The 12,873-nt window shown below is 25.3% G+C and overlaps 2 protein-coding genes across 2 annotated transcripts; both read right to left on the minus strand.

Annotated features, from left to right (window-relative positions):
• Nucleotides 1-4,579: 4,579 nt before the first annotated feature.
• Phum_PHUM230340 (uncharacterized protein) lies at nt 4,580-5,307 on the minus strand (the record flags this gene model as incomplete). The annotated part of the gene is made up of 2 exons (XM_002425941.1): nt 4,580-4,608; nt 4,776-5,307. The coding sequence occupies 2 exons, from the start codon at nt 5,305-5,307 to the stop codon at nt 4,580-4,582; spliced, it is 561 nt and encodes a 186-aa protein (XP_002425986.1).
• A 6,331-nt stretch (nt 5,308-11,638) lies between these two features.
• Phum_PHUM230350 (uncharacterized protein) lies at nt 11,639-12,771 on the minus strand (the record flags this gene model as incomplete). Its single annotated transcript, XM_002425942.1, has 4 exons — nt 11,639-11,704; nt 11,944-12,077; nt 12,152-12,359; nt 12,445-12,771. The coding sequence occupies 4 exons, from the start codon at nt 12,769-12,771 to the stop codon at nt 11,639-11,641; spliced, it is 735 nt and encodes a 244-aa protein (XP_002425987.1).
• Between the last annotated feature and the right edge of the window lie 102 nt (nt 12,772-12,873).

The raw sequence follows: 12,873 nt of genomic DNA on the forward strand, positions 1-12,873 counted from the left end.
ATATTTTTGTTTTTTAATTTATTTTTCACCATTTTATTTTTCCCAAAAACAAATAATAATAATAATAATAATAAAGAGTAACTTGACTTACCAGGCATGCAGGGAGTAGTTGAACCGAATGAATTTTTCAAATGTGAAAAACCTGAAAATAAAAATAAAATAAAATTATAATAACGACACGTTGATGATTATGATGATGAATAATTAATTTTTAAGGAAACAAAATGGCAGTTTCCAGGGAATGGTAAAAAAAAAAAAAAAAAAAAACAAAAAACAAACAGAAAAATCCGTTGGAAAAATAAAAAAAGCGTTTATGACAAGATAATGACCCATTTCCGTTTCATTGCATTGTTATAGTTTGAATGGCGACGCTCCCTTTTTACCAGTTAATAGTTGATTATTGGCGATGACGTTGCATTTTTTGTTTATTTTATTGTTAACAAAAAAAAATTGGATGGATGCCTTCAATTACGTTTCAATTGGTTATTGTTTGATTTTACCCGTGACATTTTCTACCTACGATTTACCTTTATAATCGTTTTTCAAACCCCCCCACACTCTCTCTCTCTCCCCATACCCTTCCTCCTAACCCTACCCCCCCCAAAAAAAAACATTAATTCTTTTTTTTTTTTTTTTGGTAAATATACTCTTATTTTTACACGCGAATCATGGAAAATTATATTCGATAATAATAATAATGGATATAATGTAAATAAAAATGGCTGCCATATATATTTATAAATGTCAAAACGTTTAATTAAATAATAAATAATTGATTATGATTCTGTTTTTATTGAAAAAAGTAGGGATTATTATTAATTCGTAAACGAATTAACGGGTTTTTTAAAACAAAAAAATGTATTATATAAAAAAATGTTATATATATAAAATCATCCCTTATTTTACACCCTCTTTCTCTTGATCATCCCCGACAATTCTAATGAAGTTAATTCACTGAGGAATTCGTATTATTCGCTGTAATAAAATTTATTCGCTTTAATTTGAAGTGCGAAAAAAAAAAAAAGAAAAAGAAAAAAGAAAAAAAATTTTTTTTTTTTTTTTTTTACGACGACGAGGGGTTGGTTGGCAACACTGACGCCAACGTTCTAAATATAATTTTTCATTATAACGTAAATTGTTCAAGTTAAAATGATATGAAAATTATTATTATTAATAAGTCGAAATTTCGATTTTTTTTTTTTTTGCGTTTCCGTTTTGTTGAGTGAGAGAGAGAGAGAGAGAAAAAGAAAATTCTAGAAAGAATAAATAAATAAATAAATATTTATCGTTGGATAAGTCATTATAAATAAATAAAACTGGATTTTTTTTGTTTTATAATTTTCCGAAGAAAAAAAGAAAATTTATTTATTTTTAATCGCGCCTAAAATATAATGAAAACCATTGAAAAGTAAATGAATTCGAAAACGTTTTTTTTTTTTTTTTCATTCAAATATTTTTGTTCGTTTAACAATAAAAGATGGAGAAGAAGAAGAAGAAGATGAGATAACAAAAAAAAAAAAATGTATGTGAATAGTTTTATATTTCTAAGTTTATCTTTGTCTTGATTCCATCATTAGAAATTCTCCGTCTTTTTTTTTTTTTCGCTTCTGAACTCTCTGAACAGTTGCTAGATAATCTTGTTAAATCCGTCAATAAGATATTTTGACGTGTGGGTGCTCAATAAGTACCCGTATACCTTTTGGGAACAATACTCGGTTTAAGTGTACCTAATTGACTCAATTTAACAATAAACCAAAACGTCAACAATTCCATTATCTCCTTTTCTTCCATGGCTTCCTCTTTAATAAAAAAAAGGTTGACAGCATTTTTATTTAATTATTATTATTATTATTATTTTCTTTTTTTTTTTTTTTGAGAATGTAAAGAAGATGTGTCGTCGACATTTAAATAACTGATTATTTTAATATAATAATAATACATTTTGACTTTTATAGAAAACAAATCATGCAATTAAATTCCATTATTAAAAAAAAAACGCGTGCGATGTAACGGTCAAAGTAATAATAATAATAATAATAATAATAATAATAATAATAATAATAATAATAATAATATGTTCATGAACGTTCGGATTAGGGAGCTATAATTAAAGTTTTTCATCCGCTTTTTTTTATCAGGTTCGAATTATAAAAAAAAAAACAATTTGTGGGTTTGAATCGCGCCTGAAAAAAAAAAACTAAATAATAATAATAATAATAATGAATTGAATTTATATGAGAACGAAGGTGTAAATTGGCCAGGTGTTTATTTTTATTCCCGCACGCCTCAACCATTGTCTGTTAATCATGGGAGGCGGATCTCGAAATCGAACGAGTATCGAATGACCATCAAAACGATATCTATTTTGAACGATACAATCAAAGAGGGTAAAAATAAAAAAAAATTTTCTTTTCTTTTTATCATTATTTGTTTTAACAATAAATAATTTATATTTAACCAATTATATATAAATATCGAATCGAATTATTTCGATATAAAATAATTTTCGATTCGATATAAAAGAAAAACTACCATTACTATTTTTTAAAATAAATTTTAGAATTGCACCAAAGAAGTAAAAGAAGGAAAAAGGAAAAAAAAAGAAGGAAAAACGTTTTTAAATTAAACAAAAATATTTTCTAGAATTTTCGAGACGAGTGAAAAACGAAAGTTGTAAAAACCGTTTTTGTGTTTTTCCATCGTGAAAAACGCCATTATTTATACGTTGGCTCCCTTCTGACTTTATTCTGAGGGCCTTCCTTTCTCTCTATCTCTCTCTCTCTCTCTCTCTCTTTCCTCCTTTTTCTTCCTTCCTTCTCTCTTCCCTTCTTCCTTTCTTTCTCTCTCTCTCTCTCATTCTCACTTTTTCATTTTTCCATCTCTATATTTATCCCCCTCCCCCCGGTCTCTCTCTTTCTATCTCTCTCTCTTCTCATTTTTCTTTCTTTTACCTCGCTCGACAAACTTTCTTAAAATTTAAGGAATTCTTCAGCTCGGTTGAATAAATGAGTTGAGAAGCTAAATTAAGTCTTAAAATGTGAAAACGTTTTTTAGAAAAGCTCCAAGAATTCTAATTGGGAACTTTTTTTTTTCCTTTTCTTTTCTTTTAGCTTTTCCTTGAATACAAATATCAACGCATAAAATTTTTTTTCTTTTTTTTCCCCTCCATTATTTGATGACTTTATTATTATTATTATATTTTTATACGTAAAACGTTTACATCAAATTAATAATATTATTATTATTTATTTATTTATTTATTTAATTAGGTGTTTATGTAGTATTTATTGGTATCTCACATATATTATAAAGAATAAAAAAGGAAAACAAACAAAGGAAAATAAGCAATTTTTAATATAATCTTTAAATAAATGGGAGATGAATTTTATTTATTAAACGAGTAGAAAAACCTTTCAGGAAAATTGGAAAAAAAAAAAGAAAATTTTTTGAAATTAATTTCAAACGGTTGTGAAATGATTTTAAAAAGGAAAAACGCCAATGGAAGCCAAAATACAAAAAAAAAATGAAAAAAAAAAAAAAAAGAAGGAAGAGAATAAAAAAAATAAATAAATAAATAAATAAATCGGAGACGCCCACAAAGGAAAAAGGAAAATTTAATTAATTTTTAAAGCTTTCAGAGTGGAAAAAGTTAGAAAATTGTGTCCAAACTTTTTTAAATCTCGTTAGCCAGAAGCTGGAAAAAAAAGGAGAAAATGGGTAGGGGGTGAAGAGGGAGAGAGAGAGAGAGAGAAAAAAAATATATATATATATATATATAAAAAAGGAAAAAAGAATGAGTGAGTGAGCGAGAGAAAGTGAGAGGAGATGAAAATAAAAAGAGAAAGAAATATAAATGCGGATATATCCTAACCATTGTTTCCTTCGGTACATGCGCCCTTAAGCCCCTTGAAACCGCTTTTGGTGCGTTTGGAAGTCGCCGCCGCAAAATTTTTTTTTTTTTTTTTTTTTTTTTTTTCTTTAAGATGTGTGTGCTTACGAGGGTTGTTTCATCCCTTTATATTTTTCTTTCTTTTTTCTTTTACATAATTGATTTTTCTAATATATTTGCCCCAAATTTCATTATTATTATCAATTTATCATTATCCATTTTACTATTGAGTTTTTTTTATTAATCGTTTTGTTTATACATTAAAATATTATTATTATTATTGTTTTCTCTCATATAAATAAACAATTATTTATTGATACTATTATTTATTTATTTATTTATTTATTTTTCTCATGTTTTATATTTAAAAGAAAAAAAATTTTTTTTTAATCTGAATTATATTATTAATAATAAATAAAGCTATTATTATTATTATTATTATTATTATTATTATTGATATAAATAAGTCAAAATAAATTAATTTTTCTTTCTTTTTCGCTTCAATTATTATTATTATTAATATTTTAGTTAGAGACGTCATATAAACCATGTGTTATGTATCACTCATATAAATTAATAAGAAATTTAATTTTGTCAAAAACAAAAATTTTTTATAATACGCAACCTTCACGCACGCACGCACGCACATTAATTTTTGATTTTATTTATTTATTTATTTAATTAATAAATTTAATTAACCGGATATTTATGAATTTCATCTCTCATTTATGTGTTTTTTTAAAAGTAATTAAATTTCTGGTTGTAAAATATCCATCATCCGTTTATTATTGATTTTATGGTTTAATAAAGGATTATTAAAATTTAAAAAATTTTTTTTTAAAAAAAAGGAAAAAAGAAAAAAAGAAAATGTCGGATTTTTACTTACTTCCAGCGCTGTGGTCTCTTCCGACGTGGTTTAAACCCAACATTGCTGTGGATGCGTTACCGGCGGCGGACGTTCCGTTGCCGGCCATGCCAACTTGTACTGCTGCTGCAGCTGCTGCCATGCTATTCATGTTGTAGGCAGCTGCGACGGCTGCCTGAGCGTTAAAATATGCCATACGACTCGTGAGATTACCCGCCGCCAACATGTGATGGTGAAAATTGCTGTCGTTTTGCAAATGAGGGAGAACGCGATTTTGAAATCCCGTCGCACCGATACCTCCTATACCCGTGACCATTTTCCTATCGACGTTTGTCGTTTCGTTTAGGCCTAATAGTTCTTGTATGGCAAATGGACTCCTTTGAGGCATCGCGGATGACGTTCGTTGAATGGTCGTTTGATTTTGTCTGGGAGACACCGTTGGCGTCGTGATCGTTGTACCGATGGCTGACGCGTTACTTAAATTCGTTGTTGATGACGATATGTTTCCCTGATTCACGTTATTCGGCGATGGGATTTCAGGTTTGATATTCATATTGAATTTATTTTTATTATTATTATTATTAAAGTTATTTTCCCATCATTTTTATTCATTCCCCATTGCTTTTAATTAATCACAACCGATTCCCGATCGATTTAATAACTAAATACTCGCGAATTTATATCTAGTTTTCTTACACGATAACTTTCTTTGTTATTATTATTATTATTATTATTATTGTACGATTAACGCGAATATCAGCGTTTTACGATTGAATTTTTAAAATAAAAAAAAATAAAATTTTATTTAATAATAATAATAATCATAAAACCTATGTACATATATCTATATATTTATTTCCAAAAAAAAAAAAAAAAAAATTGTAGGAAAAAAAAAAATTAAATAACTAGTAATTCACATGAGAAACGTTGATACGCGACTGCCAAACTCCCGACGTCAGTCGCCGCCTTGTACAAAATGGGCGGAGCATCGAGGGTAAAATTTATAATAATAACGTTACATAAACTATTTTACCCATATTAATATGAAAGGGATAACGGTCTTCTTAGGTTGATGACAACACTTAAAAATATTGTTTTTTCAAAGGATTTAAAGCTTATATTTTATTTGTCTATTTACATTGAATATAATTTTTTTTTTTTTTCGGGGCGGCGGTGGGGGAAAAAAGAAAAAGAAGAAGAAGAAAAAAAGGGAAAAGAGAGGAGTGAGGAGAGAGAGAGTGAAATAGAGAGAGAGAGAGGGGAGAAAAAGGGAGAGATTATTCAGTTATTAAGGCTTCTTTTTTCTCACCTCATTTGCTAAACACTACAAATGAAAATGACAACTCTCAATTCTTTTTTTTTTTTTTTTTTGTTTTGTTTTCTACCTTATTTGCCTTTTATTTACTATATTATTATTATTATCCCTTTTTTTTTAAGGTACGAAGTATAGGTAATAAAACATCTGTCGTTATTATTATTATTATTATTATTTTTTCCTCTCTTACGTTTAACGTGTCAGGAGAATAAAAAAAAAAATTTATTTTCTATTCGTAACTTTTTTTATTTGTATACGTGAAAACAATTTTTAAGAATTGGAAAAAAATAAATAAATTTATTGTTTATATTTCCAGGGAAAAATTTTTTATGGTGCGAATGTAAAATTAATATTATTATTAATATGGAAAATTTTTTGCTTAGTTTTATTGACGCTAAACGTTAATAATATTAATTATAATTATCTGAATAAAACAACGCAATTAATATAAATAAATAAATAAATAAATTGAGTAATTTACACCTGTCAATAAAAAAAAAAGAAAATTTCCTTAAATCTTTTAGGAAATTTAATTTATATCGAGGAAAAAAAAAATTATTTAAGAAGAAAGGAAGAGAAAGAGAGAGAGAGAAAAAAATGGGAAATTCCGTGGAAAATTTTCTGAGTTAAATGAAAAAACAGGATTTTTTTTTTTTTTACAGGGGGAAAGAAAAATTTTCTTTTTTTCTTAATTTTTCTTGGTTTAAAGTGGCATAGAAGGATGCGAAAGGAAATGATGGGAAATAATATAAAAAGGGGTGAAAATAAACGAAACCTTTTTTTTTAATTTATTTTCTCTACTTTTACTCTCTTTGTGGTATTTTCTACTATTATTACTTACTACTTTTTACCATTAACTATTTTATTTACCATTCTCATTAAAATTTATTTATTTATTTATTTTCCTCTTCCCCCACCCCTCGCCATTTTCGTATATAACTTTTATTTTAATGATTATTTAACATTTAAAAAATTAATTATACTTTCACGCATGTATGATTTTTGAAAAATTTATATAAAATATTTTTTTATTTTAATTTGTAAAAATGTTTAACGTTAATTTTTTTTTAAATAAAACATTTTAAAACAAAAAGAAATTTTCTTTTTTTTTCCTCATTTTCTCATTTTCATCCATTAGAGAAAAGTAACGGGTGCTACCACCTAACGGAGATTTAATTAACTAAACGAAATAAAAACAACAATGGCGGCTATTTTATTATATCTTATGGGGTAAATTATTAAAAATCCCTTTTTTTTTTTTTTTAAAATAATTATCGACGTTAATGTGATTTTTTTAATTGCTTCAATATAACATTTAATATTATTATTATTATGAAAAAATTAAACGTTTTAAAATTAATAAATATAATTTTATATCAAATCCTTTTTATTATTATTATTATTTTCTCATGGTGTTTCTTCTCACTTTTATTTAATTTATAACAAAAAAAGAAAAAGAAAAATTGTTTCTTTTTTTTTCTTTTTCTCTTTATAATAACATCAAGACGTGACTTTTAAGAGAAGAATAAAAAAAAAAAAAAGAAAGAAAAATATCTGTGATAAAATTGAGTTTTAATGTGATAAAGATGAGGTGGATGGTGGGAGAGGGGAAGGAAGGAGGTATGGAGGATGGGGGTGGTCTAAAGGGGTAAAAGAACAACTTTTTTAGACCCTCGGGTACCAAATTTTATAAAGTTAGTTATGATGCGATATCTGTCATAATGCTAACTAACCCAATAAAGAAACTTTCTCTTCTCTTGTATTATGATTATCTCACTCTTTCGTTTTGTTTCCCTTATTCTTTTTCTCCATCTTTCTTTTTTTCCGTTTTTCTGTAAAAAAAATTTTTATTTTATTTTACTCATACACATATATCTATTTATATAAAGAATTAGTTATTAAAATACGAAAATACTAATTATAATTAATTGTGATAAATAAGTCATCGACCTCCATTAAAAAAAAAGGAAAATAATGATGATTTTTCCTTAATATTTTATTAAAATTAAAAGAAATTCGAACGAAATCATTTTTTTAAAAATAAATTTCGCGTAAAAAAAGGGAGAAAAACAAATTACGATGAATAAAAAAAAAAAAAGGTTTCCCAATTTCATCCCCATCGACTTTTCATTCAACCCTGCTATCTCTTCCACATACACACACACACACACAACACATTTCCATTCACTAATTGCTAACTCTTGTCACAGCTCGTTATGTCTTCTGCTTTTTCTCGTTAACAAGCTCAGCTAACAAGCTTACAATCTTTATCCACCCTTTTGGGTATCATCCATATTATTTCATTTATTATTTAAAAAAAAAAAACTTTTCTTTTATTCAAAAACGTTTTTGAATTTAAAAAAAAAAAAAAGATTTATATAAACATCGTTAAAAAATAATATTTAAATAATTTTGTCGTCTGCTAAGAATAATTTAACAATAAAAAAAAAAAATTTTTATATAATATTTTTTACTTTGAAATTATTGAAAAAATTAAATATTATGAATTTTAACATATTAAAAAAAACTTTTAAAATATAATAATAATAATAATTAATTGAATGATTTTGATAACCTTTTAACCTTTTAAAACATTTCAATTCGTGAGAAAAAAAAATTTAAAAAATTTCACAAGTCAACAAAAAATCATCATCAACCATTTTTTGTAACGTCTGTAAAAAAAAAAAACATTTGGAAATGAGGGATAAAATAAGAAAAAATCTGATTGGTTGTTAGTTTGGGGCCAACATTTATGATTGGCTTATTTTTTTTTTTTTATTCTCCCTTCATTCTGGCTTCCTTTAGGGGTTTTTATTATAAAAAAAAAAAAATTATTTAGGGTGATAAATCAACGCAACTATTATTCGTACTTAATCAAAAAAAAAAAATTATTTTTTTAACTACGAATTATATTTGTTTATAACTTCATTATTATTATTATTATTATTATTATCATCAATTAATTAAAAAATTATTAATAAGTTACAATATTATTATGTTTATTTTTATTGTTAATGGGAAAAGGCGGTTTTTTTTTTATACCTCCTTACTCATTTATTAATTTTTTTTTTCCAATAATAATAATGATAATAACTTTAAGGATCGTCGGGGTAGAACCTGAAATGAATGAAATGGAATTAAGACGTGATTACGAGTCAAAATAATAATAATAATAAGTTGATTTAAACATTCACGTCATAAGTTTTGTTTACATGCAAACGCGGGTATTTATGTATGAGTTCTTAAAAGTTATTAATTAATTAATTAATTAATAGAAAAGTAAAAAAAAAAGCTATTTAAATAAGAATAAATAATTAATTTTTAAATAAACTCATAATTTTTTTTTCTTTTCACATTTTGATTATTCGAATTTTAAAAAAAAAAAAAAAAAAAAAAATTTTTTTTTATATAAAAATAAAATTCAAGCTTGTAAAAGAAATCAAATTACCTTTTGAAAAAATATGCGTTAATGAAGGCGAAAGAGATTGAGAGAGAGAGAGAGAGAGAGAGAGAGAGAGAGAAAGGGAAAAAGAAAGAGAAAAGATAAAATGAAAGAGGGAAAAAAGTATGAGAGAGAAAGAGAGAGAGAGAGAGAGAGAGGGAGAGTTAAAAAAAAAATTCTTTTTAATGAGATAGTATTTGTAAATGTATTCGTATGGAAATATGAAATCAAAAAAAGGAGAGGGAGAGATAAAAAAAAAGGGGCGGGGGGAATGGGAAGAAAAAAAAATTTTTTTTTTTTTGCTCGTGACTCCTCCTTTTTTTTTTTTTTATAAAAAAAAACCGGAAGTTTAATTAACGAATTTTAAAGATGGAGGGAATAAAAAAGTTATTTCTCATAAGTTTTAACTAAGAGGGGGAAATTTTTTTTTTTTTTTTTTTTTGATTTGACCGTCGGATATTAATCGATAATAAAATAATAATATTAATATTCTTAAAGATTTTTTTTCTTTTTTAAGGCTTTATAAATTATAAAAAAATAATAATGATGATGATAATAATGATAAAGGGTTTGCCGAATAAATTCAATGAGAAAAAAAAAATTTTTTTTTACATTAAAACTCACTCGGGCCGTTTTTAAATTAATAAAATTTTTCCATAGAGATAAAAAACATTTTTTTTTTGCATTGATAAAAATTTAAATTTTTTTTTTTCCCGTTACGTTTCAATGAAATCAATGGTTATTTTATTTTTTCTTATTCAATAAAGAAGAATTTTTTTTTTTTTTTTTTCTACCACAATGGCTGAATTTGATTTTATTTTAACATGTTTTTAAAAATTCTCCTTTTTTTTGAATTGGATAAGAAAATAAATAACAAATAAATAATAATAATAATAATAATAATAATAATAACAATAATTTTTATGAAATTATTCGTTTACGTGTGAATTTTTATACATACATTAAAAAAAAATAAAAAAAAAAAGGAAACCATGAGAAAAATACAATATAGAAATGTGTGTGTGTGTGTTTGTTTGTTTGTTTTTCAGACAGACATACACGCACACACGCACACACACATATGCACATTTTTTTTTTTTTTATTTTCAATATAAAAATAATTTTTGGGGATTTAATAATTAGCCACCCTTTTAGAACATAAAAATATTTATTAAAAGGAGGCACCACACATTTTCGACACCTTTTTTAAAAATTCAATTTTATTATATATAATAATAATAATGATTTTGGTATTGACAAGAGAATTGAAAAAAAAAAAGAAAAACAAAAATTTGAAAAAAATTTTTTTTTTTTTTTGACAGATAATTTCAAAAAAAAAAAAAAGGTTTTTCTCATCTTTTGTTGTTCTCTCTCTCTCTCTCTTTCTTTTAAAATTTTTTGCTTTGATTGATGTTCACTGAAAAATATTTTTCATAACAATTTTCCGTTACGATAATAATAATAATAATAATTAATTGATTAAATGAATGATAGATAATGAAATGAAATCATATAAAAAAATTAATTTTTTTTTTATCGAATAGTTTTTTTTTTCTAAAATGAGAAAAATTCTTTTGTTATTTTCAATCTATCAATCACGTCACGTCTAGACGAAGAAAAAAAATATTATTATTATTATTATTATTATTATTATTATTATTAAATAATATGCAAACATATCGTATAACAATATTTTGACAAAAATATTTACGTGAAATCTTTTCATATAAATCAAATGAAATCCAATATTAATATAAATAAAAAAAAAAAAAAAACAATTTTTTTTTTGTTATGTTTACATCTATTTCTCTTATTTATTTTATTGTAATATAATAATAATAATAATAAAGTTTAAAATAACAAAAATATATTTATATATTTTACCATTTTAATGTCAATATAAACAAAAGTTTTTAAAATACAATAATAAAAAAAAAGAAAATGGCCGACGTTTTTCATATAAAAAAAAATTTCATTTAACGTTTTTTCCCTTTGGCTATATGCGTGTCTGTTTATATATAAATAAAATTTTTTAGGGTCGGTAAAAAGTTTTTTTTTTTTTTTCAACCCCCAATCACAAAATTTTTTTTTTTTTTTGAAATTAGAGACAGAACTGCAACAAAAATATTAAAAAAGAAATTTTAAAGCCATCAACTTTCCTTCCATCTTTCCTTCCATTTTCCAATTCACGCTCTTTTTCAATCATTCACATGGAAATTTTTTTTTCCACTCATTCGATAAAAATCACTTTTTTTTAGGCGCGATTATCACAAATTTTGTCCACGCGAAAATTTATCGTGATTCCACGTGACATGATGATGATTAATAATAAAAATAATAATAATGATGTTTTTATTAATTGATATAATTGAAAATAAATTTTATTTATTTATTATTATTATTATTAATATATATTACGATGGTTTTAATACGTTGCTTTTATACATTCCTACGTAATTTCCTGGAGGATTGTAATTTGCTACAATTATTTGCATTCCAGATTTTCCTTTTGCATATCCCATTCCGACTTCTTTTGAACTTTTCCAAACCATTTGTGTGAAATGTCCTGATTAAAATATTTTCACTTAATCACACGTACGTATAATAATAATAATTAGTTAAAGAGTCTTACAATCGTACCTGAAGAAAGTGATGAATCTTCCGAATCAAAATTATATTTTTGTATTTCGTCGTACCAACTTTTACACGCTTCCGATGCCGTTGCAATTCTTTGGGGGTCACTAGATTGGAACGTGTACAAATTTTCACCATATTTTCTCTCTTTTCTATGTTCGAATTTTTCATTTTTGGCCAAATAATTTGCCCATTCTTGTGCGTATTGTGCGAGCTTAAACATACCATCAAATTATGTAAAAAAAAAAAAAATTACGAAATTAAATACGTAAATGGAAAAAGTGAATGAAATTCGTTACTTGTTTGCTAAAGACCAAAGGCGGAACTCCATGTTTTTTTCTATATTCATTATGAACTGCAAGACCTTCTTGATTTAGAGGATCCATAGAAGAATCATCATTTGAGGTACCAGCTCTTCTACCGTCCGTGCTTCCACTTTTACTATTATTCGATGCATTATCATTTCTTCCGCCACCACCGGATGTATTTTCATTTCTTCCGCCACCACCGGATGTATTTTCATTTCTTCCGCCACTACCGGATGTATTTTCACTTCTTCCCCCCCCGCCACCCGATGCATTTTCATTTCTATTCGTACTTCCGGCTTTGGCCGAAGCCTCGCTCATAACGGGTTCATCAAAGTTCATATCCTTGTTTCTAAAAAATTTTAATAATAATAATGATTCGGCCAATGAGAGAGAATAAAAAAAAAAAAAAAAAAAAAAAAA

The sequence above is a fragment of the Pediculus humanus genome, genomic scaffold, assembly GCF_000006295.1.
Source record: "Pediculus humanus corporis 1103172107592 genomic scaffold, whole genome shotgun sequence".
Lineage (NCBI taxonomy): Eukaryota > Metazoa > Arthropoda > Insecta > Psocodea > Pediculidae > Pediculus > Pediculus humanus.